Source organism: Ailuropoda melanoleuca, chromosome 8 (assembly GCF_002007445.2).
Source record: "Ailuropoda melanoleuca isolate Jingjing chromosome 8, ASM200744v2, whole genome shotgun sequence".
Classification (NCBI taxonomy): Eukaryota; Metazoa; Chordata; class Mammalia; order Carnivora; family Ursidae; genus Ailuropoda; species Ailuropoda melanoleuca.
Genome location: NC_048225.1, coordinates 115,978,598 through 116,003,267, shown reverse-complemented (window position 1 = coordinate 116,003,267; position 24,670 = coordinate 115,978,598). Strand labels below are relative to the sequence as shown.

General features: G+C 42.8%; 2 protein-coding genes across 3 annotated transcripts in view; both read right to left on the bottom strand.

The window, feature by feature from the left end:
- The window catches only part of TGFB2 (transforming growth factor beta 2), an 80,315-nt gene extending 67,762 nt beyond the window's left edge, over positions 1-12,553 (bottom strand). For both annotated transcript variants that reach the window (XM_002923091.4, XM_002923090.4), the window contains exon 1: positions 12,177-12,553. In XM_002923091.4, coding sequence (XP_002923137.1) covers positions 12,177-12,522 — 346 coding nt within the window. In that variant the 5' untranslated portion in view covers positions 12,523-12,553. The remainder of the gene's footprint in view (positions 1-12,176) is intronic.
- A 76-nt stretch (positions 12,554-12,629) lies between these two features.
- RRP15 (ribosomal RNA processing 15 homolog) overlaps positions 12,630-24,670 on the bottom strand; it is a 53,908-nt gene continuing 41,867 nt past the window's right edge. Inside the window, exons 5-6 of the mRNA XM_034667197.1 lie at positions 16,240-16,371; positions 12,630-15,159 (exon numbers count right to left, since the gene is read on the bottom strand). Coding sequence (XP_034523088.1) covers positions 15,130-15,159; positions 16,240-16,371 — 162 coding nt within the window. The 3' untranslated portion in view covers positions 12,630-15,129. The remainder of the gene's footprint in view (positions 15,160-16,239; positions 16,372-24,670) is intronic.

The following is a 24,670-nucleotide window of genomic DNA, read 5'->3' as shown; positions in this document are numbered from 1 at the left end:
CCCGCAGAGGCATGGACGAGGAAGGTCCCCTCGTAGCTTTCTGCAACATGCTGCTCTCATGTTGCCACCATATGCCGTTACCAGCTGCCATCTGCTCACATATGTTCTCACCAAGAAGCAACCATGTTGTTTATTTTTAGAGGCTCTCCACAGCCTTAACCCGGAGAAAATTCCCTCAAAGAACCAGTCAGCAAAGACAGGAAGCTACACTGGGTATAAACTGTTTGTCACAAGATTAGCAAGTCAAACAAAATCTTCTCATTCATATCTGACCTCTAACAAGAGATGCTGAAAGTTATCTTAAATAAAAATCTCGAAGAATGTAACCAGGGAAAGGCAGAATACGCGGAGGAAGTCGCTTGGTTAGCAATACTTTTTCTTCAAACTATGGCCCCGTGCGGTTCTTGGGGGGATTTAACTCCTTTTCCTGGGAAACAGCACCTTCTTCAGGCCAGTGGATGTTGTGGTGCAGAAGAGGGACAGTTCTAGTAACAGAATCCAGATCCCTGGAATTGCTCCGGGTCACCCAGGTCAAAAGAAGTCTGGGTGGGACCACAGCGAGGTAACTACTGTCATTTGCAATTTCCAGCAAGCAGTCCTCAAGTATGCCCCTTTGGTTTACTTTTACCATGCCATAAAGCTGTAGTATTAAAATCCATTCTTTCCTTACTTTCTTTTTTTGTTTTGTTTGTTTGTCCGTTTGTTTTTAAGCAATGCCAAAAAAGACAGGGCGCTCTGATGCTGATCCAGGGCCTCGGAAGTAAAGACCATGAATTGGGTAGAGATATAAGTGATGCTACAGTGATTATTTAGGCCAAAGAAAAGCAATCCGTGGTTTTTTCAAAAATCAATTTCAACAATCTGTAGGAGTCAAGTGGCATTGTGGTGGGAATACACTTTTTTAGATCAGTGAGGCTTTGGTATATGTGAAATGCTTGATAAAATGTGAAAACCTATGAAAATCCAAGACAATTAGTTTTAGAGAAATAATCCTTTTTAGAAAGTACTTGGGCATTCACTAACTGATCGTGGAGGGCTATCAGTCACAAAAGTCATAAGACAGAAATGCTCCTGGAATTAGAACTTTGTATGGGTAACTTACAAAATGTCTAAAAGACTATGATATTAACTATATAAGTTCTGAGGTTCATTTTGCCTGGGATAACACAGCTAAGAAATAAAGCAACGAAACAAAACAAAAATGCACAGTGTTTCCAGAGTGTCTTTCTGAATTCCTGCCAAGAATCACCTGGCCTTCTCATCAAGGCCCACCTGAAAACTACTGAATCATAATTGGGATGGAGGGTAGGAGACAAAGATTTGGGAATCTGCATTTACAATAAGCACTACTGATGATATAGGGAATTCTTTTGCATGGTAAAATTCTTTTGCATGGTATAGGCTTTTGTGACTTACAGCTTCAAAAAGGCCTTTTATTAAAATGAAATCAGAGAACGAGACAAAGCATAAGAGACTCTTAACGAGGGAACAAACTGAGGGTTGCCGGAGGGGAGGTGGTAGGGGGCTGGGGTAACGGGGTGATGGACATTAAGGAGGGCATGTGATGGAATGAGCACTGAGTGTTATATGCAACCGATGAATCACTGAACTCCACCTCTGAAACTAATAAGACACTATATGCTAATTAATTGGATTTAAATAAAATAAAATAATTTTTTTTTTAAAAAAGGCCTTTTACAAAATCTCACTTGACCTCAAGACTATCCAACCAGGTGGATTGTTTGGAGTAAGTGGGGGTTTTGTGTAATGTGAAAGTGTCTATGAGATAGAGATAAAGTCTTGCTTGCTGCTACAATATCGTAAACATAATTAAATGCCATTACAAATGCTCCAGTAAACTCTGTGTCAGATTAGTCCCCTTCCTTAATCCCTCCAAACCTTCCCTACAAATATTTCTCTCGGGACGGTAGCAGGTCCATCAGGGGGTCCTATCATTTCCTCCCAACACATACTCCAGTGAGTTCCTACTTTACCTGGAGAATTCCCAGCAAATGTTACTGAGAACAGGCAAGCTGGTGATCCCGAATACATAACGACTCGGGGTCAGCTTGGCTCAAGATCTGCCTTCTAGAACCTGGACACTAGTGCCCAGAATTAATGAAATTAGACATGACTCTCTACACATAGTTTCATTGCTGATGGTGATATTTTGTGACACTGGAATTCTTCTGAAATATCTCTCTCCAAGACACACTAGCACCAGTCACCTCATTCTACGGGGGAGAAAAGCACAAGTTTAGTGGGTGAAACAGTAGCAGCTCAGGATTGAGCTCATAGGTTTGACCAGTAACTTCCATTAACACCCTTAACAGCCGAAGGTTTTCTACTGCAAAGAGGTACAAATGAATGACTAACTTATTATTCAAGTCACCATGATTTTTTAGCAGACATATCTAAAGGTGAGAACGGACGCTTCAGAACCTAAAGAGCCGGCCAAAATGGAGCTTTGGTTCTGCTCAGCTACTTCCGGCTAAAGCCAGGAACTCCGCCCGCTCCTAACTCTGTTCCTTTCTCATTAACATCCAGAGCCCCAAATGCCAAGGTATGAGCTTGGATGTGGAAACATTTCCCCTCAGAAAGTCCAAACAGACCGCAGAGGGGACAATTCCTTTACCAAATCACCTATCTTCTGAAAGGAAAAAAAAAATGTCCTCCACATGTGATGTTTTCCCCCCTCCCTCTAAAGTGGAATCTGAGTAAATCATCCACTATTTTGGGGGCTTGGTCAGCCAGCATCTTACTTGCAAGAGTTTATTATAAAGCAAAGAGCAACAACTTCTATGGTATGGTCATTAAGATGTCAAAGCAGAAGTGAAAATGAGATTAAGCCAATGGATAGGAAAATAAATGATCAAAGAAGAACCAAACCCCCAAATGGAAAGAATGGAAGGAATGACAAGAGTCCCTGTTGCATCTGGTATAGAGAGAATAACCACTGATGAATTTTGTCTAAAAAAGCATTTAATTATTAACACTGAAATGTATCCAAAACTGAAACATTAAATGATACTTTCCCGAAAATTCCCACTTAGGTTTTGACAACCATCAATATTTTCATGCTCTCAAAAGACACGAAAAAAATGCACAGTGTTCTCTTCTAGATGGTGCTTCCATATAGATCTGCAAAGGCCACTGGACCTGTGGTCATTTCAGTGTCTTTCTCAAAAAGCAAACTTTGCATTCCTGCTCACCAAGATGAAGAAACAAATAAGGACTCTTACAACAGCTTCAAGTTATGAATGAGTAGTTATTTGTGAACTAGCTTGTCAAGACAGATGTGGTATTTGTCAGTGTGGTGTGGGTTAGATAGGGAAAGCCAAATGAACAGAGCCAAGGTCTAAGTCACAACATTTTTCTTTTTCTTTCAGGAGACTGGAAAGATGCGACAGTATTTCCTGAAACAAACAACATCTCCAAAAAAAAGCAGTCATAGTCTCAAATAGCGGCCCGAAGGCTCTTCTTTCAGAAACCCAGTGTGTTCCCTCCAGGAATAGCCTGCTTCCCAATCCCCCACACGTAGGCAGCAAGCAGGGCCTGAAGGAAGAGGGGCACTCTCCCCGTGAAACGTGGGGAACACGCCAGCAGAAGGGCAAACAGCTGCCTGGGGAGCTCTGAAATGCATTCAGACTATTTTCAGAAGGTTTGAGCTTCACAACCTCCAGAAAGCTTTTTCCATTTGCCTGAGTTCCTCAAATCCTTGTGGTTAAAGGAGTATCTAAGCCCCACGTTTCCAACTTGTCAGGCAGTAGCATATCCAAGGGCTCATTTGAGAGAATGAAGGGATGGTCCTGGCCCACAAATAATCACTTTCTCAGCACCAGGAGGCTTTCCCTCCTTCTAACAGATGCGAAATCCAGTAAACTCAGCTCCTCTTGGACAGCAATGTTTTCTCACACCAGTGAATGGCCTCACTCGGCTGCCCCAGGAAAGCTGGATGCTACCTCACACAGAGAACGTCTTGCACTCTTAACAACCACCCAGGGCCTGCTGCGGCCTCTCCTCTCCGCTATCACCTCCCACGTTTTCATTTCCTCCTCAGATCCTTTGCGGTGACACTTGACCATGCTCTCCTCTTCCTGTCATCCATCTTCCTCTTTGAGACTTCCACTCCCTCATGTCATTTTGTTGCTAAGGTCTTTTTTTAAAATGAATCACCTGACAGCTAACAAACTGTTGTGGCCGGTGCTTGGTTATGGAGGTGAAATGAGGTCCACCACAGTCTAACTTTGGCTGCCTGACCTGGCTCAGCCTTAACTCCAAATGGCCTGGCTCCTTTCTCCACAGACTCTCACTGGAGGAGGTTTGGTTGGGGGGGGGAGGGAACAGAAAACCTGTGAGAAGGGCTGAGCCAGGCCCAGAAGCACATTACCCAGAAGCACCCTCTGCACGTTAGCCTCTTAGGAACCACATCCCCTCCTTCCTTTGCTGGATTTCAAACCTTATAACTGAGAAAGATGAAAAGGTGACTGCTGTGTGAGTCATATGCATGCTTTAATATCACTAAAATATAGACCCTCTCTACTACCTAGAACAAAACCACGTTTGAACACCTGCCATAGGCCTGGAGCAGGGTTTCTCGTCTTTGGTGCTACCTCTTCCCCTTCAGTCTCTGAGACTGTTTTGGTGCCATTCTGCTTTATTTATAAAATAAAACTCCTTATTGCGTCCAAAGCCCATGCTCACTGCGCCACTACCAGCCTGCCTTCCCAAATAAATTAATTGTCTGAAAGAGATAGGAGGAATCCCCCATCAAGCAAACTTATCAAAACTCTTGTGAAGAAATGGTTGCAGTTAACGACCAAAACCAGGGATCTGATAAATCTTAAATTTTGTACCAACCAAATAGAGTGAGAAAAGTTGCCTGTGTTCAAAGTCAGGGAAAAAGATCCAGGGCGGTATCCAAGGCTTCAGAGGTATATAGCCTTCTGAGGGAAAGAATTCAGAGCGTAAGAGTGTAACTCCTGGTAGGAGAGGAGCGACACCATTCTCACGTGGATGCACTACAGCATTTTGCCAGAGGACAAGGAGACTCGTGCTCTCTGTTTCCTGGTCTCTATTTTAGGGCCTCGATTATTTGTGGTAACCAAAAGCCTTACCTTCAATAAGCCATCCCTGATAGAAATAGTTGTGTCCACGTCCTCACATGTCACAGGGAAAGTGCTAGTGTGGACTTTACAGGGTTGCCTGTGAGGACCAATGAAGACAAGCAGGTGTAATATTTGAGACTATGCTTGACACAGTCGGTACCTAGCGAAGGTTAGCTGCCATCATTATCCTCACCGTGACTCTCTTCATTGTCTGTTAAACTGGAAACAGGAAATGGAGGGGTGTGAGAAACCCAGTGTTGCTGTAAGCACAGCGATATGATCCACCAGGTACATTCTCCCTGATAACGAAGGTGAGTCGATGTCATCTCTCTACAGCGCCTGGTCCTGATGCTTAGGAACCACAGAGCCTTCATCCGGTGGTTGCATCTTATTCTCTAAAGGGAAGCGCTCATTCAGCTATGAGGTATGTATGAGCAAATACAACGCACTAGTTTCTATGAGAGTCAGCTCCTGTTCCGAGGCAATTTACAAACCAGCGAAGACGACAGCTGGAGCACGGCTAGATTTTACTGACAGCAGAAGAAAAGAGGCTACTTTAGAGATGAGTATCAGTCTTGGGGGAATGCAGAGGATGAACTGATTCACAAGACTGGGAAAACCAAAGGTTTTGGCATCTGACGAAACCTCAAAGGATGTTTAAAGGTGTTAAAAGATGGATCTTCAATGGAAGAAACAGCAGAGACAAAGGCCTGGAGGCACGAAAATAAATGAGCCTTTTGGATAAAGGCAAAGAAGGTGATGTGGCTGGAGTGTCGCACGAGTGGGATTTAGCAGGAGGTGGGGCTGAACAAGGACGGGCCAGACAGGTCTTGGATGTTGTCTAAGAAACCTGAAATCTTACCTAAAAAGTCTGAATTCTCAAGGCCTTCTTATATGAGCAGATAGGACTAGACATGGTGGGTGGCCAGCCCTTCCAGTCTATGCTTCCAGTCCCCTAAGTGGCAAAGGTCTCCTAAAGACCAATCCAAGGGAGCAAGGGAAATAGATCCATGAGTAGGACTTACAGAGAAAATAATGAAGGGCCTTCAGACTCCAGGCCGGTAGTCGTGGTTCTCAGAGCATCACTTTTAATCCCATTCTACTACCTCTAAAGCACCTCTCTTTAATGTGTCTTACAATCGATGGCATGTTATAATTATCACTGATATTCCTTGCTTAGTAGCACACAAAATAATGGCGCATCTTAAAATCAATGCTGTTTGAGATTCAGTGAATAACAGCTGCCAAGAAGGCCTACCGAGTGCCACGCGCAGAGCCAGGTGCTTCTTTCCACCTGTCATCCTGGATCCTTTACAACCCTAGGAAACAGGTACCTTCCCCATCTTTAAGTGAAACGGATGAAGCCTGGTTCAGTGCCATGCGTGCAGATATTCTAGAACAGTGAAGAAAAGGCAATTCGGAGACTCTGGGGGAAGAGGTCAAGCCGGAGTCTGATGCAGAGCCAAGGCCACCCAGCCGACCGCGGCGCAAGGTGGAGGTCATGGTGCAGGGCAGCTCCACACCCACTTGAGGGTATCAGAGGTTAGGAAAGAAACAAATGACCAAACAAAACCCCGCTGCGGTTGCAGCGCGAGGCAACTTTCTCAACAAATGACCGAGGCCAGCTTTCAGCCTAAACAAACCCATCGAAGAATCCTTAGCATGTTATTGAATTTAAAATACCTGGAGAACACTGAATTCCTAGGTTTAAAACTATCTTTGTTTAAAGAATATTAAAAAAAAAAAAAGCACGCCATATGGTTTCACAATGACAATGGAAACGTGTGTATCTGGGTCAGAGGCACATCGCATCAAGCTGCTCCGAATCCGCAGTGGAGAACAGCGCCCGCAGCACAAGGGCTGCCTGCAGCACAAGGGCTGCCTGCGGAGAGAGAGCACATCTGGCCACTCCAGAGCCTCTCTCCGGATCCGGCAGGGCCGGAAATGCGGCAGCAAGACCGCTGAACCGGCTGTTCTCAGAGCTCCTGCACGCAGTCTCCACCTTACCACCCAGACCCGGAAGGCGGGCGGGGGAGGGGCGGCCGGGGAGGGCGGAGTCGGACCGAGTCCCACCGGGTGGTCGGTGGTCGCGCGCACGCTCGCCCAGGGCCGGGCTCCTTCACTCTTGTTTCCCTAACCTTCTAAAAATGCAGCTTGCAGTGTGTTGTCATCTCTGGGAGAAGGCCTAAGAGTCAGTGACCTCCTCGGTGCTAACCCAGATTTGATGTGGGATCAACAGTGAGTCATTAGCCCTTTTTCTCGTCTCCGTTTCCTCTAGGAAAAATGATCTGTCATTCTTTCATATCTTTATATGAAAGATGCCGCGACTAGGTTACATCAGCTGTCTTCTCACCAGGGAAAAGTCGGAACTGACAGGGTGCAGCTCCGTGAGTAGACCCCAGGGGTCGCTGTGGAGACACAGAGGGCTCCAGGTCCCCGGGCCAGGTCAAGGGGTCCCCACCTGCCCCTCTAGCCTCACAACGCCCAGCCTCCGCCCGGAGGGGGACTCCTCAGGAGAGGCTTGCATTGAGCTGTTCTCACTTGGCAACAAAGCCTGCCCAACTGCTTCAGTTATAAACAGCATCCTTCTCCTAGTCTTTGAAAAGTATAAGAAGGAAAGGAGAGGAAATACTGAAAGAAGAATGCGACCCAAGTTTACTGGAACCACAGTTAGGCACTAGAGTTAGTACAAACAATGATATAATAAAAATGCAAAAGTTGAAGTTTGGTCTGTTGTGTATTAATAACTCAATCATTGTAGAAGTCAAGGGGTCAAATCTGATTGTCTCTGATTTTTCTCTGTCTCTCTTTTTTTCTCACACATCCTCAAACAGAGAATCTTAAAAAATAAAATCCCTGGATATAAAGCAAAAATACTACTATGTTCCAGCAATTCCTAATATTTTCCTTCATTGGGCAACTGGCCAATAGTCCAGCAATCTGTATACAGAAGGACATGTCCATGAATAGAATCTTAAGTCGAATTCCCTAAAACCATAGGGCTATTGGTACTCATTCTACATTCCATGATTTCACTTGCAAAATTACAGGGGAAATACAAAAGGAGATTGCTAGCTATTAAAGGTTTAACAGTCGTGTGAAACAATTACAAAGGAGACCTCATTGTGATGTCTCAGGCTATATATTTTGGTTCATCTAATTCAATATGATAGAATAAACCAACACAATTATTTACTTTCTTCAGTTGTCTAGGTTGGAGACCCCACTCCTTGTTTACATGAACTGCTTATTTTCCTTGCAAGGAAAATCCAAGACAATTCCTCACTTCTTTTTTCTCTGTTCTGACTAACATCACATTGCTGCTGACTGAAGTTACTGATGGGTGGGGCAACATCATTATTTAGGCTAAATAAATGAATGGGAAGTTTTGAGGTCTCCAATGTAGGTGCTTTAAAATCACAATAATACAGTATACACCACACAAAATGGTCCAATTCATACTCCCATCTAATGAAGATAACTTTCCGATTATCTTTCTATCCAATGCTCTCACTTTAATCTCCTTTTGATCATACAGATATTTGATTCTTAGGGTATTACTTTTAAAATGATACTCCCCGCAATAATTTGGTAACCCAAAATAAATACCAGGGTTACAGGGCTTCTCAACATGCACATTACTGACAATTCTTTGATGTGTGTGCTGGTAGTGATGAGTGGAGGGCAACCGTCCTGTACATTCGAGGATGGGTAGCACTCGTCCTTGGCCTTTCCCCACGACATGCCAGTGGCACGCCTTCCCTACCAGACATGACAGCCAGACATCGCCACAGGTTCCCTGGGAGGTGGGGGCGACGGCAAAATCACCACCTGTTAGAACCCCAACACTGCCTGGTTTGTTATAATGAAAACAAGTGAGAGGAAAGATAGAAAATGAAACTTTCTGTCTCCTTCTTTCTTTTTTTTTTGATTGTCCAAGCCTCTACAGATATTAGCTGTCCGTCATCGGGATTCTCACTTTAGTGAATGGAATCACTCTCAAGATTTCTAAAGCTTTGTGCAGTGTCTTTCAAATAGATGTACCTTGAACTTCAGATGGCATGTCAAAAGGACTAGGGCGTCCACTAATTCCCACTGGGTAAGCTATCAGTAAACCTTAGCATAACTCCACTTTGAGCCTTAAACTAACACCATGTGAAAAGATCAATAGGAATAAATTCAAAACTAATCAGACCCCTTCTTTAAATGTTGACACAGTATTATTTATATCCCATAAATACCTTCTTGACTAAAATTCATCCTGCGAGATTGGCACCTGGCCAGTTCTATTCATATTTACTGTATTTATACAGTATACCGGCCAAGGATAATATTTAAAACAAAATATGCCTGAGGGCATATACAATATCTCTTATATTTTTACTTTTAAATCTCCACATTGCTAAAAATATGTAGTCTGAACTGTATAAAATGTCCCACAAAGGGCTATCAGCAATCTGTAATGATATATAGCTCATTGAGTATAATTAGAGCATATTTGTAATATTTGAGCTGAAGTCACTCCCTGAACACTAATAAGCTGGTGGTAAAAAATGAACCAGTGATCTTTCCCATGCCTTCATCTCTGGGGCTTATGACCCTTGCCGGATTCACTGCAAGAAATGACAGGCACACTCCCTCCCTTCAGCCACTTCAGAGACGCCTGAGTTAAAAGTTGGGCGGAAAAGTCCTAAAGAGGGAAAGCTGGTATATGAGCCAATGCTGTACTTTCAATTTGCTCTTTAAAAATATGGTGGAGTGATTTCTTCTTTTCTTCCTTTTTTTTGGAAGGGTTCACTATATTCCAGTATAACTAGAAAGTGCTGGAAAATCAGTTAAACCTAATTTCTATAAAATTATCCACAGTTCTTGCACAGTAGTACCCAACCTGCTCTTACTATGCTTTTCTGCCCCTAAACTTCCATAGAAGCCGGTATTCTTTGTATGAAAAGTGAGAGCATACTTCTTTTATACTGCACTGATCAGATCTTTTAATCTATTTGGTGGCTGGAGGTGGGATGGAGTAGAGAATCCACACACTGATCTTAGATATCATCCTCTGAAATCCTAACATTCTGAGAATGTTTCCAGTTTGGGGATGATCATTATCCCGGGTTGTGTGCCGGAAAGAACAAAGAATCAACGCCCTCTTGGGTAACTAGCTCTCTCCACACCTGTCTAATGATGAGGAAGAGATCAGACCTCCTGTCTGTTATAAAAGCACTGGCAATTCATTTGAACTTCCTCTGCACGTAAACATGGTTCAGCTTCTACATAACCTACTTTACTTGCCCGCCTGCCCAAATACCAGTAGAACGGATACACGTGCTTGAGAAAGCAAACTGACTCAATTCTCTGTTTGGTCTCAATCATTCTGGACCAATTACAGTGAACTTGCTTTCCTAATGTCTTCTTGGCTCCACCCCAGGGAGAAAACTTTACTTCCCAAGGGGAATAACCAGGGCTGTATGTATTCATCACCCCTGTTGTGGACGGTGCCTAATTACAATAATGAAACCATCCTGCTTGCCAGGATCTCCCACATCTGCTCTGCTTGAGGGCAGAGAAGGTGCAGCAAAAAGAAAGGTGGCCAGGAAGACTGGAGGGAGATCCAGGGGCTGACATTCTAACACTGTCAAGTACAAGACATGGCAAGTCACAGAACTAGGATTTGTCAAACTAAAAATAAATATTAAAAAAGAAAAGTACCACCCTGCAATTAGAACCTCTAGGATAAAACTACTAAGATGGCCATATTATCTATTTAGGCAAGTCACAGAGACTCTGTGAAGGCAGCCAGCAAGTATATAGGGCATGGAAAGGGGAGGAGAGAAATGGGCAACCAATGAAAAGTTTATGACTTGGGATTTGGAATACGCAAATGTTGAAGCTTTTTTTCTTCTTCTTCCTGGTATTTAACCCTCTCAGGTATCACTGGATGCTGCTTCTTCTTTTTCCTTTCTTTCTTTCTTTCCCCCCCCCCTTAAGAACTTGGAAATCATTCTCAGCTAACTGTCCTCTTCCCTTCCCCCCAGAGGAACTGCACGATCAATCACTTCACTCCCGCTGCTACTGTATGCCAGCTGGTTTTGAGGACGCTGCCCTCAGAGAAGCCAGTTCAAAAAAAAAAAAAAAAATACACCCCGGCTGTCTTCTACTCTGTGAGATTTAGGAATGCACGGAAATAACTGCAAGGAAGCCTAAGAAAGCTCGGGGAGCCGAGGGCTCAAGAGTGAGAAAGATAAACGGTAAACCCGTAAGGAAAATGATCTGCTCCACCAGCGATCTTAAGACAGGTCAGAGGGAATTCTCAAAAATAACGCGAAGTAGAACACTTTTTAACATCGTCAGAAACGAAGTTGCCCTTTCTACCACTCCAGGTGAAATCAAAGGGGGACGTGGTGACAAGATCTTGCCTTTGGGGAGTGTAAACACCCAGCTGTGGCAAGAGATGCAAGAATTGAGGGTTCGGAGGTATTTTTCGAGGGGTCTCCAAATCGGGTTTTGTCTTGGCGATGCTGACATTTTTAGGGGCCTTAGAGACAATAGGGAAGGCTTGGGGAACCCGCTGATAGGTCGGCCCGGAAAGGGGCGCCTTCCGGAGAGGCTAGCTTTGAGCCACTTTTTTTTAACCCTTCGTGCGCCAATTCGGCGGGCTCCACGCCGCCTGCAGCAAAGAAAACAAGCCCACCGAGACGTCCCGGTTTAACTCGGCCCTAGGGAGCGCCTCTCGTTTGACAGAGGTGGGGGGCTGAGTCCTGGCTGGTGGCCGGTGGCCGGTGGCCGGGAAGAGACTTTCAAGGGCCAGAAGGAAAGCATAACGCCTCGTACGGGACCGAGGCGTTGGGGGAAGGGAGACATGGAGAAAATCAAGTCGAAAGTCGCTGACTGCAAGCCTAGCGTTCTCAGGCACACAACCGGCAAAGAGGTGGGTGGGACGGAGGACCGGAGAGGGGGAGCGCAGACCCGGACCCGGAGCGGGAAGGGCCGTCCCTGGAGTCGTGGCGGCTCCGAGAGCCTCGGGCAGCACTAAGCCTCAGGGAATGGAAACGAAAAAACGGTACTTACTTTCCGAGGGGAAGAAGGGCGGCATGTCTATTTTGTAAACCTCCTTGGCGTAGTACTCCTCGTCGCTCCTCTCGCGCTCGCAGGCGGCCGCCCTCCGGCTCGCCTTCTCCTGGAGCAAGTCCCTGGTGCTGTTGTAGATGGAAATCACCTCCGGGGGTACTTCCTCGGGTTCGGGATAGTCTTCTGGGGGGCTGGTGAGCTTCAGCTTGCTCAGGATCTGCCCGCGGATCGCCTCGATCCTCTTGCGCATAAACTGGTCCATATCGAGCGTGCTGCAGGTAGACAGGCTGAGCGCAGCCGTGACCAGATGCAGGAACAGAAAAGCGCTCAGCACACAGTAGTGCATTTTTTTTAAAAGTGGAAAAAGGTAAAAAAAAAAAAAAAAAAAAAAAAAGTAAAAAAAAAAAAACCTAAGGAAAAAACCCAACAACTCTCAAGTACAGATCAGGTAGATTTTTTTTTAATGCGAAACTTTTGCAAACAATCGAGAGTCAACGTCCAATAGAAAAAGGTATCTTGCTTGAATTCCTTTAAAAATAAAATGCAAGTCGTTCCAAAAGTGGAAATATTAATACACGATGGGCAGGGGGAACCCTAACTATGGGGAGTAAGAAAAAGTTTTCTTGGAGCGACGAGATGGGGGAAAAAAGAGACGAGTGGCTATTAGGCAGGAATAAATTTAAGAGGAGGAAACGGAGTTCAGTGTGTCAGTTTCGGGTGCGGAGTGTCGGATCTGAACTCGGCTCCTCCGGCCAAAAGGGAAGAGATGAAAAGGTCCCGGGGCTGGCAGCTGGCGAGCTGGCGGGAGGGGCGCCGGGAGCGCTGTGCGGGGGGCCGCCGAGGCTGTCCGGGCGGTAATTTAGGTATTTAAAGAAGGAGCGGTTCGGCCCTGCCTTCCACTGCGGCGCTGAGAGCAGGAGCAGCCGCGGCTCCGGAGCCGAGAGCGCACACGTGTGTGTGTGAGTGTGTGAGCGTGTGAGCGAGTGTGTGTGCGCGCGCGCGTGTGCGCGCGCTGGGGGCGAGCCCGGCGCGCCGCGGGGAGGCAGCTGCGCTCCGCAGGGCGCTCGGGACTCGGTCCCGGTCCCGCGGGTCGCGGCAGCGGCGGCGACGATCCTGCTCCCGGAGCTGCGCGCGGTGGCCGACACCCCGGCCGGCGCGCGCCGACCCGCCCGGCTACTCCACGTCGTGCCGCCGCTCGCAGACGCGTCCAGCCTCCACCTCCCTCCTTCTCCTGCTCCTCCTTCTGCTCTCGCTACAGACGCCAACCCGGCAACAGATGACCAGCTGCCGCCGTTGCCTTCAGCCCCGGGGACGCGCTGCCTAGGGAGTGTTATTCCTACGGGGGCTGCAACGGGGTACCTTGGACTTCCACCCTTTCCCACCCTCTCCTGGTTTCTCTCCCACTCGGACTTTCTCGCGGCGGGTAGGTGGGCACTTGGCACCCTGCAACAGGCCCTCTCCTTTGCCTTTCTGCACTTTGTGCAGCCGGGCAACCCCTCACTTCGCTCGCGAATGGCTCCCTAGACCGTTATACTATGTTCTCCATCCCTTTCCCCGTGTCTCCGTCACTTGCATTCTTGCTCTTCTCTGTATTCCTTTCTCTGCCTCTCGCTGTCTACCTCTCCTGTCTGCCTTTCTCTCCCCTCTTCCTCTGCCTCTCTCTCTCTCTCTCCTTGGGAGCTTCTGGAGCTCCCCTCTGAGCGAACCTTCTGCTGCCAGCAGATAACATCACGATCTTGCCCGGGAGGAGAGATTTATAAGTTCTCTCTGAACCACGTGTTTGCCTTCAACAAAGTGACGTGCTAGGATTACAGTCAGAAGTCCTCTCGTTTACTTAGACCACGAGCTGAGCTCTCCCTGAACCGTTGAGGGGGTGTGGAAATGAGGACGGCTGTGGGGAAGGGAGGGAGGACGTGGAGTGTGCGCCCTGACAACAGTGATTTATAGTATTTACTTTATATAGTCATTTTGGACCCGTCTGTTGAAGGACAAGCTATCAAGCCTCCCGTTTTTACTTAGTGTGGCTCACTCACAGCTTCCCAAACTGAATCACTTGCTCTAGAAAGTCTTCCCTTCTCTATTGTACTCTCTCTTTCTCTCTCTCATGTGAATGAGCATCAAGCAGTTTACTCAGGATCCCCCCAGCCCTGAGACATGCTTGCAATCTAAGATTCACCTCCTACCTTTTTAGTGGAATCATTTTCTGAGATCCCGTAACATTAGGCTAGTACCTCTATCTTAAAGCTTATCTTACTATGGTTTGTTAAGTTCACATTTGACTGTGAACTGCTGAAAACATGAAAACAGAGCCCCATCCTTTTTATCTAGAGAATGAAGTACACTTACTTGTTTCACTGTTTGAATGAATGAATAAATGAATGAATGATACCTTCTTACTTTGCTGCCTATGCCACTTCTTCATATGGCTTTCTCTTCCTCACCTTCTTCCCCAGCTAGACATTAGCAACCAACTTCATTCTTTCCATAGCATATACCCGGGAAGCTGGAATTTTAAAGTGATGTCTACTGTTATGCACTACACATTACTTGACATTTTCTATTTCAACCTCGTCTCAATTAGATGAGTCCAAGAATGATTCTTGCCACCGTTCACTTTCCCCTTTGTCTTTTATTTTACTTTTAGTTATTCAAAGTCAACATTTTCATTTCATCATGACTATGGCCATACTGACTAGACAGATGATTTAAAGTGGAAATTCTGTTGAGTTTTCCCCAAAACTTAAAGCCTCTATATTATCCCCTAGTTCAGATGTTTCTTTTCCACAATAAGTGGTAGAGCTGCACTTTACAGTCAGGATCCAATGTGGATCCTGTGGACTTCTAAGATGCCCTATGTAAACTGGTACCAGAACATGTCTGACAAACACGGAGGCCACAGTGAAGTAAGTTTGGGAGATAAAGGGTCCCTGTTGGCTTCTTGCAGATTCACAATTCACATCATCACGTTAAAGGCTCTGAAAATCTTGAAGGGAAAAAAAAACAAAAAACTGTTCAGCTCTAGCATATTCTGAATTCCCTTGAACATGGAATTCTTTATCAATTAGGGCACATTGGAAAACTCTGAAATAAAGAGATTGTTCCAATCCACTTGTGAATACTTCTGCAAGTTATGGCTAAATCAGCATTATCAGTTTCCTTTCCTTGAGGCCAGTTTCAAACTGAAGTGGCTTGAAAAGACTTGGACAACCAGCTGCCATTCTAATAGCCAAAGCAAAATATAATTAAGAGGAGCTACTGTGGGGCTGGTTTTTCCCCAAACTCATCAAATTGCTACCCCTTCGAGTTTAGTTTGAGAACTCCAAAAATCAGCTCTACAGCAAGAGGGAAAAGTGAACATTCGTTTACCTGGGGCAATTCTAGAATGTAGAACAGGACTTGCAAACTAAAGCTAGTAACTAAAGACGGTGCCTTCGAGTATGGCTGGTTACCTCCATCATGAGGTATACCTTCTTGGTATAGACACAAACTCACCTGAGGTGAAGTGGATTCAGATTAGAGTATGGATAGATTAGCCAAAGTCCATCTACATCACTTCTAGGAAAACAATGTAAGCAATTTAAACTCTTCTGACAACCCTTCCCAACATAAACATACACACTTATGTCCTTAATACTTAGTTTGTTGAACACTTATTGCTAACTTAACAACCCCTTACATAGCCTGGCCTATTCATAAGAGACTACTTCTAATTTCCCCAGGAAGGTAGGACGGGGGAGGAGGTGGTGAAATGTGGTGCGGGCAAGTATAGTAACTCAGGGCTAGCAGGAGGGGAGCATCCCTTTCTACCTCTCAGGTAGGAATACTTCGAAGATGTAAACAGGTTAAGACCGTAAGAGATGCCTCCCTGGGATCCTTTCTTCTATTAAATAACTCTTTGGAGCCTTTCCATCTCTATATTCAAGAAGTAAATATTTGCTAAATTTACTGAGATCTTATTATGTGGGAGGGACTTCAGACAGTCTTCATGGTAAAAGGGTATTTAACTCAGATCATCTTGATTACCTTGAAAAGGTACTTAACCTATATAAACCATCTTGATTACCTCAAGGAGGCAGGAGAACATAGTGGTTAAAGGACAGACTCCAGAGTCAAGTTTTCTTGGGTTCAAATTTCGGTCACTTTCTGGTTCTGTGATCCTGGCCAAGTTACTCAGATACTGTATTAGTTTCTTCATCTGTGAAAAGGGGATAACACACAGTACCAACAAGATTATTGATGACTGAATTACACTAGGTACACAAAACACTTCCAACAAACCTGGCACTTAATATGTGCTCATTAAATGTTGCCCACCATTTTTATACCCTTTCACTTCTTCATTTTTGTCAGAGATTGTGTAAAAAATCACGTGGCCTCTACTCTTTCTCAGATATGAAAAAGCCAGGGAAGATGCGAGTAAGACTTTGCTTCATGGTTATGCCTCCTAGCAGTTTTTATACATACATTCCCATTCAGTTATGTTAAACAGTCTGGTATTTTGCTCCCATGAATTGTAGGAAGAAAGGACAAGAACATATACTTCTGGTGAACAGAACTCTAAATGGCAGAAGCCCAGTTCAGTAGAAATTCAAGATTAAGGTCCACCCTAAAATGGACTTCTTTGTTTTCCAGATCAGAGAGGCAGAGGGTGCAGCTGTTTCAACCACCAGCCCTTCTCTGTTCCTTAATGGGTCTATTCACTTAAGTCATGTGGAATTCCTAGAAGATGCTAAACAAAGGTCTGATATCAAAACTACTCATCCCTGTCCAGGGTTTTACCCTCTGGATTGTAGGCAAGAGCTGATGATGTAATAGGTCCTTCCTGACTCTAAAAAAAGAATAACTTCATTTGCAACAACTTTGAAAGCTTCCCACAAGGGTTTCAAGCATTAAAAACCCGGAGGTAGGAAAACGGAATCTATGGAATTAGTGACACTTGCTAAATGCAAAATAACACTTTAATGTGAAAATACATTAAAAGCCTTTTAGGTTCATCTAATTTTATATTTGATGTAATTCAAAAACACTGGTCTATAAAAAATTTTGTCTCATGTTCTGTATGCATTTCTATAGCTAAACAAACTTCTGCTGTCAGAATAATGAAATGGAAAGGTTAGTGATTTCCCCCTGAAAAATAACCCAATTACTATCTCCATTTTGTATCTGTAGGTTAATCTGAGACAGAAGTGATAAGGAGGGGACAATGGGCAGGGAGGCAATGCTTAAAGAGAAGATCAGAGGTGGTAAGAGATAAAGGGATCAACTCCAGAGATAAGGACCAGAGAAAAACAGAGCATAGCAGAGATAAACTCACACTTTAATGATACTCTGTGGGAACATTTGTCTTACCCTTTGGAATTATGATTAGCTGATGGATTACTGCTTGTGGCTTTGGGGCACTTAACATCTCTACATACCACTACTTTTCTGCTTTGAGAGTTCCAAGGAGAGGAAGTCTTTCTTTGGGAAGCAGTCTCTCAGTGGCCTGGGCTTTGTCAGTCCCAGGGTCTACTGAAATCTGGTTTCTTGCCTCTGGTGAAAGTCATCCACCAAAATAGCATTTAGTGACTGATATAAATAAATGAACATATGGGGACAGTTGTCGTAGAGTATAAAATGGATACATGCTTCATAAAATGCTAATGTTGATAAAGAGAAGCCAGCAGCAGGATCTTCCTTAGTCAGCGTATGTGTTTGCTCCTGGCTCTGACACAGTCTCTACCACTTCCCTTACTCCAGCACCCCAGCACTCCAGACACACTACACAAAGCAAGAAGCCAAAATTAGGTTGCTGGGGAGAAAGGCAGAGAGAGAAGTATTTCAACAAAGCAAAAATACAAATAAAAGATGAGTAGGGAAAAAGAGAAGGCAAATGATAAAGAGATGATTATATGCTGATAATTTTAAAAAATGACTATCACAATGTAGTGAAATTTTCATTTTTTAAGATACGTATTCTTTGAATGAATTTGTCACCATCTCAGAGTGTGTCACTGTGTGAAATTCCAAATGTGTACATTTTCATTAGCAAAGTTACCAACCTATATTTCAAACAACCTTGCCTTTCTGTTGCCTCAATTACCCTGCAATTAAAAAATGAAAACAAAACAGAAGATAGTAATTGCACATTAAAAGAAAAGCTGGATGTAGCTTTTTATGTTAGAAGGAAAAACTAGTAAATACATATTTTAAAAAGCAAAGTATACTTAATATTTTAAAAAGCAAAGTATAAAAGTGGAGACTCATGGCTACAAACTTTTCCTGATGTTTAAGTCTTAGAAAAGTAAGCTCTTACAACTAGGATGACCATATAATTTATTACACAAACCTGAGCACTTTCAAGACTGAAGAGGATGGTAGTCATAAATACATTATAAGACATAAGGGGGAAACCGGGACTGTCCCAGATAGTCACCCTGTTTTGAAATGGAAGCCACTTTAAAATCTGAATGGGTAATGCCAGACATTCACCTGTTCTAGGTTACCATAGTGATATATTTTGCATATTTCCAAGCTTTTTTTTCCCTTTGTGCTTCATTCTAATTATCAGAGCTAAAATTTGAAAATGCTTCCTTGTACAGCTCTAGCAGTGTTATAAACATGCATCACCCCAAAACTGAAGGCTTTAAGAGGTACTTGGTCAAGATTCTTTTGAGCTCCATGAAAGCCAGTCTCTCACATGGAAAGGAAGAAGATAAAAGATATTAATAATAGGGATTAACAAGCATTTCATGTATTCTGTGCATAAATTTGTTTTTAAATTTTCGAAAATGAACAATGGATAAAAGAATTTGAAAACTAAGAATGAATCCTGTCTTCTTCTCATTTTGGTGTACAGAAAAAAGAATGTCATCCCGTGCTTATGGGTCACCTAATGCTGACTTTTTTACGTGTTGATCCTCCCTGTTTAATTACTAATGCCTTCACAAAACCAGAACTTCCCTCAACTGAAAGGGTTGTTTTCCTGTTAACTTGAACACTGTTGTGATCAAAATTCCTACAATTTCTGCTTTCTCCTTAGGTTTTTTCAGTTATACCTACTGCCCCTTTACAAAGGCAGTTATTTTTACAGTTTCTATCAATGGCAGCTATTTACCCTAAACCAACCAACCAACCAATTAATTAATTAATTAATTAAAATGGGTGTGTGCTATGACCCAAGAAAGACTTCAGCAATACACAAACAGGATTTTGGTTGCCTGGTCAGTACAGATAAGATTTTGGATTTTGCTTCTTTCAGAGATCTTTGTCTTTTAACGTTATTAAGGTTATTAAACAATGACAAGGTCAACCTACTTATTTGAAGAGTTGTAAAAATTAAATCTAATCAATGCCACAGTTGTATTGGTTGTTCAGAGACTAGGCACTCATCTGGTTGAAGGGGAAAAAAAAATTGTATCAATCAGTTAATTCAATGATAGCCTAAATCATGCCACCTAGAGGAGGACAGTGGTATTTCTCACAACTTCCTATTTGGAGAAAACGAAGGTGCTCAATTTTCTGAGGATTCTCATCACAGCTTATTAAACAATCATACGATTATCATTTTGCTGTAAAATCTTTTAAAAAAACTAATCAACAGTGTCACCTCAAGAATATTTCCCACTGATTTGTTGTTTCATTTCCAGAGGAAGAGCACTATATAACAAAAACTACTGCGTAAAATGAAAGCTACAATTTGACTATTGAAAATACGCATTCTCAGGAAAGATCTTAGGTCAGTAACAATGGAACTTCCATAATTCTAGTTATCTCCTAGCCAATAACATCCTAAGCTAAAATCTAGTCTTCATGTATAAAGCATAATTTAAATATCTAAATTCTTAATAGCAAAAATGTCAGCACTTATATTTTTATCAACCATAGAAATGTCATTAAATAATAAACAGAAGCATACAGGCAATATATTGTATTTTGGTAATGAAAGGAGCAAGAGTTGTGTTCTAAGAGACAAAACTATAGGATCCCACTCCAGTAGTAACGCAGATCCATTTCAGCAGAAACCAGGTAATTAAAACATTTTAATCCAATGGTACATGGTGTAACGAACAGACAGCAGCAACCAAAACGAAGCACGAGAAGACAGGCTACTTGAAACTCTTAACTTGCCACCGCCAGGAAGATTGTCACCTTTTGATACATGTTGTCCCCTCCACCTTCCCCAGGCTCTAGGTTTATGTCCTAAGTAAATGAGACTCAAAAAATAGAACATGTCCATTTATTTTTTCAGAGCAAAGTTCAATTTCTAGAATCTTTTTTTTTTTTTAGAATCTCACTTTCTGTAAGACATTAATATCATCTAAAATGTAGGGAATTATTGTTGTGTATAGCAGCTCTGTTGATTCAAGCTTGGACTTGACTGTATTAACCGTGTGACCTTGGCAAGTTATTGAATCTACTGCCTGTTCCCTCAACTGTTTATTGGGGACAATAACAGCACCTACTTCATGGGGTTACAGGAAGACTCTGTGAGCTAAGGGCATTATAAAACACTTAAATAGTATCTGGCACATAATAATTACTGTATAAATGTTTATTGTTATTATTACTTGTTCTGTTTCAACCTAAACTTTAATGATGGATTGAACTATCAAAATAAAATGATTGAGCATGAAAAGGCAACATTTTAAAAATAAATCAAGGAAATATTCTCATTTCAAAATAAATTTCTATTAATCAAGAGACACAAAGTGACACAAGGGAGAAAGAGTCAAATTTTTCATGTTCAATGTTCAAAACAAGGTTAACTATTAAAATTTTTAAAAGTAGGGCACACCTGGGTGGCTCAGTCGGTGAAGCATCTGCCCTCGGGTCAGGTCATGATCCCAGGGTCCTGGCCTCGAGCCCCACATTGGGTTCTCTGCTCAGTGCGGAGCCTGCTTCTCCCTTTCCCTCTGCCTACTGCTCTACTTATGCTCTCTCTCTCTCTTAAATAAATAAATAAAATCTTTTAAAAAAATAATAAAATAAAAAGTAGGATTCTAGCAAACAGGACTCTTGATATAGTTACCTCTGCACTTCTCCCTATCAACCCCTTAGAGTGTCCTAGGTAAGATAGTATTTAGAGTCTGAGTTCTGGAACAGTCTAAGTAGGCAAGAAATGTTTTAAATGTAGATTTTTTTTCTTTTTTTTAAGACTTTATTTATTTATGTGACAGAGACAGCCAGCGAGAGAGGGAACACAACAGGGGAGTGGGAGAGGAAGAAGCAGGCTCCCAGCAGAGGAGCCCGATGTGGGACTCGATCCCGGAACTCCGGGATCACGCCCTGAGCCAAAGGCAGACGCCTAACGACTGCCCCACCCAGGCGCCCCTCAAGAAATGTTTTAATATCTCAGTAAATGTCAGGATCTTTTTACTCAGTGTGAGACTTGTCTTGCAAACTGTCAAAATTATCTTCTTTAATGAAGAATGTATTCTTATACTCGTCTGATGAATTTTTGGCATTTAAAAAACTTACTTATCCTATCCATTTTTTTAATTTTACCTTTTCAGTTAACATATTATATTATTGATGTGTTTTCATTGGTCTTCACAGCCATCATTCTAAATGGCAACAGAAAAGGAGAAGTACCAAAGTTTATGTAAATGATCTCTTATCAGTGAAGCTGTAGGTTGTCCAAATTTTCTTGCCATTAAGAACAATGCTATAATATAACACTGTTCACACAGCATTTTTGTAATCAGGGTCTTTTCCTGAGAAGGGTTTCTAGAAGTAGGGTTACTGGGTCTCAATATGTATCTACCATCTGCAGACGGTAAACTATTGTGGGGAGAAACATTTATAATTACATAGATCAGAAATGAATGACAAGCTACACGCACAGCACCTGACCCTCCAAACGCGTAACGGAGTACCTTTCCCGAGACCCCACCACCACACGGCAGGCACTGGGCTAGACAGACATTGCGGGTACACTATTCCAATTCTTACCATATGAATAAGTGTATGCCTATGCCTCATTTGTATGCGAGTGATACATAACTTCAGCTATCATCAGGAGTATTTGGGAGTCCGGGGAAGAACCAAAATATGGCGGTTGTGGGTCACACAATCTAGCTATTCCTAGTGCTTGCAGAGAAGGAAAATATCACCTTGAATCTTTTCAACTATGAGCTTTCATATTTATAATACATTTAAGAGAGCCCAGTGTTATTGTACAAAGACAAATATTATGTAGAAATACCCCTGATGTTATGATTGGTAATACGCAGTATTTCAGGGTGACTGCTGTGTCTGGCTGCCCTGCTGATGTTTTGAGAGCTGATGTCAATCTATTGTTTATGTCCATTCCATGGGAGGGGATACATTTTTACCTCAGATTGAAGTCTGGTTCTGCAAGCGCAAAAAGGCAACTGTCTAGTAGCCTGAGGGTGAATCAACAGCTGCAAGGCCACCCACGCGTTAAGGACACAGCTCTCAGCTGTCTCTCCATTCAGAGCCCCAGTTGGTCCTGACCCCATACAAATTTGGTGTTCTTGCTTTGATGTTTATGAACCGATTGCATTTCAAATGCAGGATAATGATTCAGGGGTTAGAGAAACTGTTATTTATACAAATGTGGTTAACACCTCATCATTTTAAACTGGCTGTACTAATAATGCTCATTGCGCTCTTTGTTTTCTGGGGTTTTTTGCCCAAATCTGCAATCTACATTTGCTCTGGCAGGATGTCGAATGTGTGTTGGAATAGACTGGAAATGCTGGACAACTCTAGAGGCCTGCGACCAAAGGCACTTCTTCAGGGAACCTTCTAGCGCACATGGTGTCTACTGTCTGCGGGTCTGGCAGTTCTCCACATGTCCTTCGTCACATACCATAAATCTATTCTTTGAGAGAATAAGATTTAAAGTTGGATGTATTCATTCTGAAAGCTGCAGATAATTACACTAACAAAATGAAATGCTCTTTGTTATTAACAGGGGCCTCACATTTAAGGACAAGAGTTACCTGAGGAAATAATGCAATTATAAAGCAACTTAAATTTATCTTCTTCAAAATACAAATAGTGAAAAAAGAAATCGACAATGATTTACTCAATAAAATCACACCAATATTTGTATATACTTAAATTGTATCCATAAAAGTTCATCAGAAGAACTCATACACATGATTTCAAAGTTTACTATTTTCAGACTAAATACATGCTAACATTATTCTCTTCATAGATAAGACCATCATGAGTCATGTGTAGCTTTTAAAATTTAAAGTAATTAAAATTAAGTAAAATTTAAAACTCTGTTCCTTTTTATCACTAGCCACATTTGAAATATTTGGTAGCCACTTGTGCTACCATATTGGACAGTGGAGATAGACCGCATCCAGCAACACAGACAGTCCTACTGGAGAGGACTGACTCAGACACTGAAATTATAAGGAATTATGCTCACTCTTTAACATACATCCTTGCTCGCATCCTTGGTTGTAAAGGCTGCTTACAAAGAGCACTTAACAGAAAGCTCAATACGTAGCCCTGCAATTGGAGGGAGGGGCAAAAAAGAGGGAAGAGGTGAGCAGCGCCGGACTAGTTATTCTTGACAAAGTAAAACATGTTCTGTAACTGTCTCTGAGGATACCTCTTCTGAGCACAAAAGGTTCATCACACATCTAGAAAAAAAGCCCGAAACTGTAACTCCCTGAAATTATGCTTAGTAGCCTGGATGAAAAATATTAATGTGGTCTTCTAAGCTAGAAAAATCTAAAATTATTTAAGAAGCATTAGAAGATACCTTCCATCTATAAAATTCGGATTAAATTCATTACAATTTAGTATTTTGTTAAACATCAACCTCGGGTTTAAATGTCTTATCATGGACTTCAAAGACCATCCTATTTCCCTATTTGTTCACAGGTCCTCTTGATGAATACATTAAGTCAAGTTTCAGAAAAGTTCACCCAGTGAAAAAGTTCGCCAGGCCTACCTTTGGGGCAATAGTCGCTAAGACTTATCTATCCAGCTGGCCGAAATTCAGACTCCTATTTCCTTGTTCCTGCAAATATCTGCAGGGCTTGACAGTCTCTATCACTAACATACCAAAGGTAGACACACGTCACATTAATCCTAACAGATGAATTTAAGGGAAGAGCAGAGTGAATTGTGCTTCCTTCACTTAACTTTCTAACTTTAATTAAAGTCAAGAAAAAAATGGGAGTTATTCCACATCTAAGTTGAAAATGTACAACCTGCTACTTTACACACTGCTGTAGACTGAAAATGTGTCTTCCCAAATTCATATACTAAAGCCCTAGTTCCCAATGTAATGGTATTTGCAAGTGCAGCCCTTTGGAAGGTAATTAGGCAAGGTGGAGCCCTCATGAACGGGATCAGTGCCCTTCTAAAAGAGACTGAGAAAAGATGATCTCTCTCCTGCCCATGCGAAGACACAGCAAGAAGTCAGCTGTCTGCAAACCAGAAAGAGGGCTCTCACCAGACATCAAATCTGCTGGCACCTCAATTGTGGGACTTCCCATGCTATAGAACTATGAGGAAAGTTC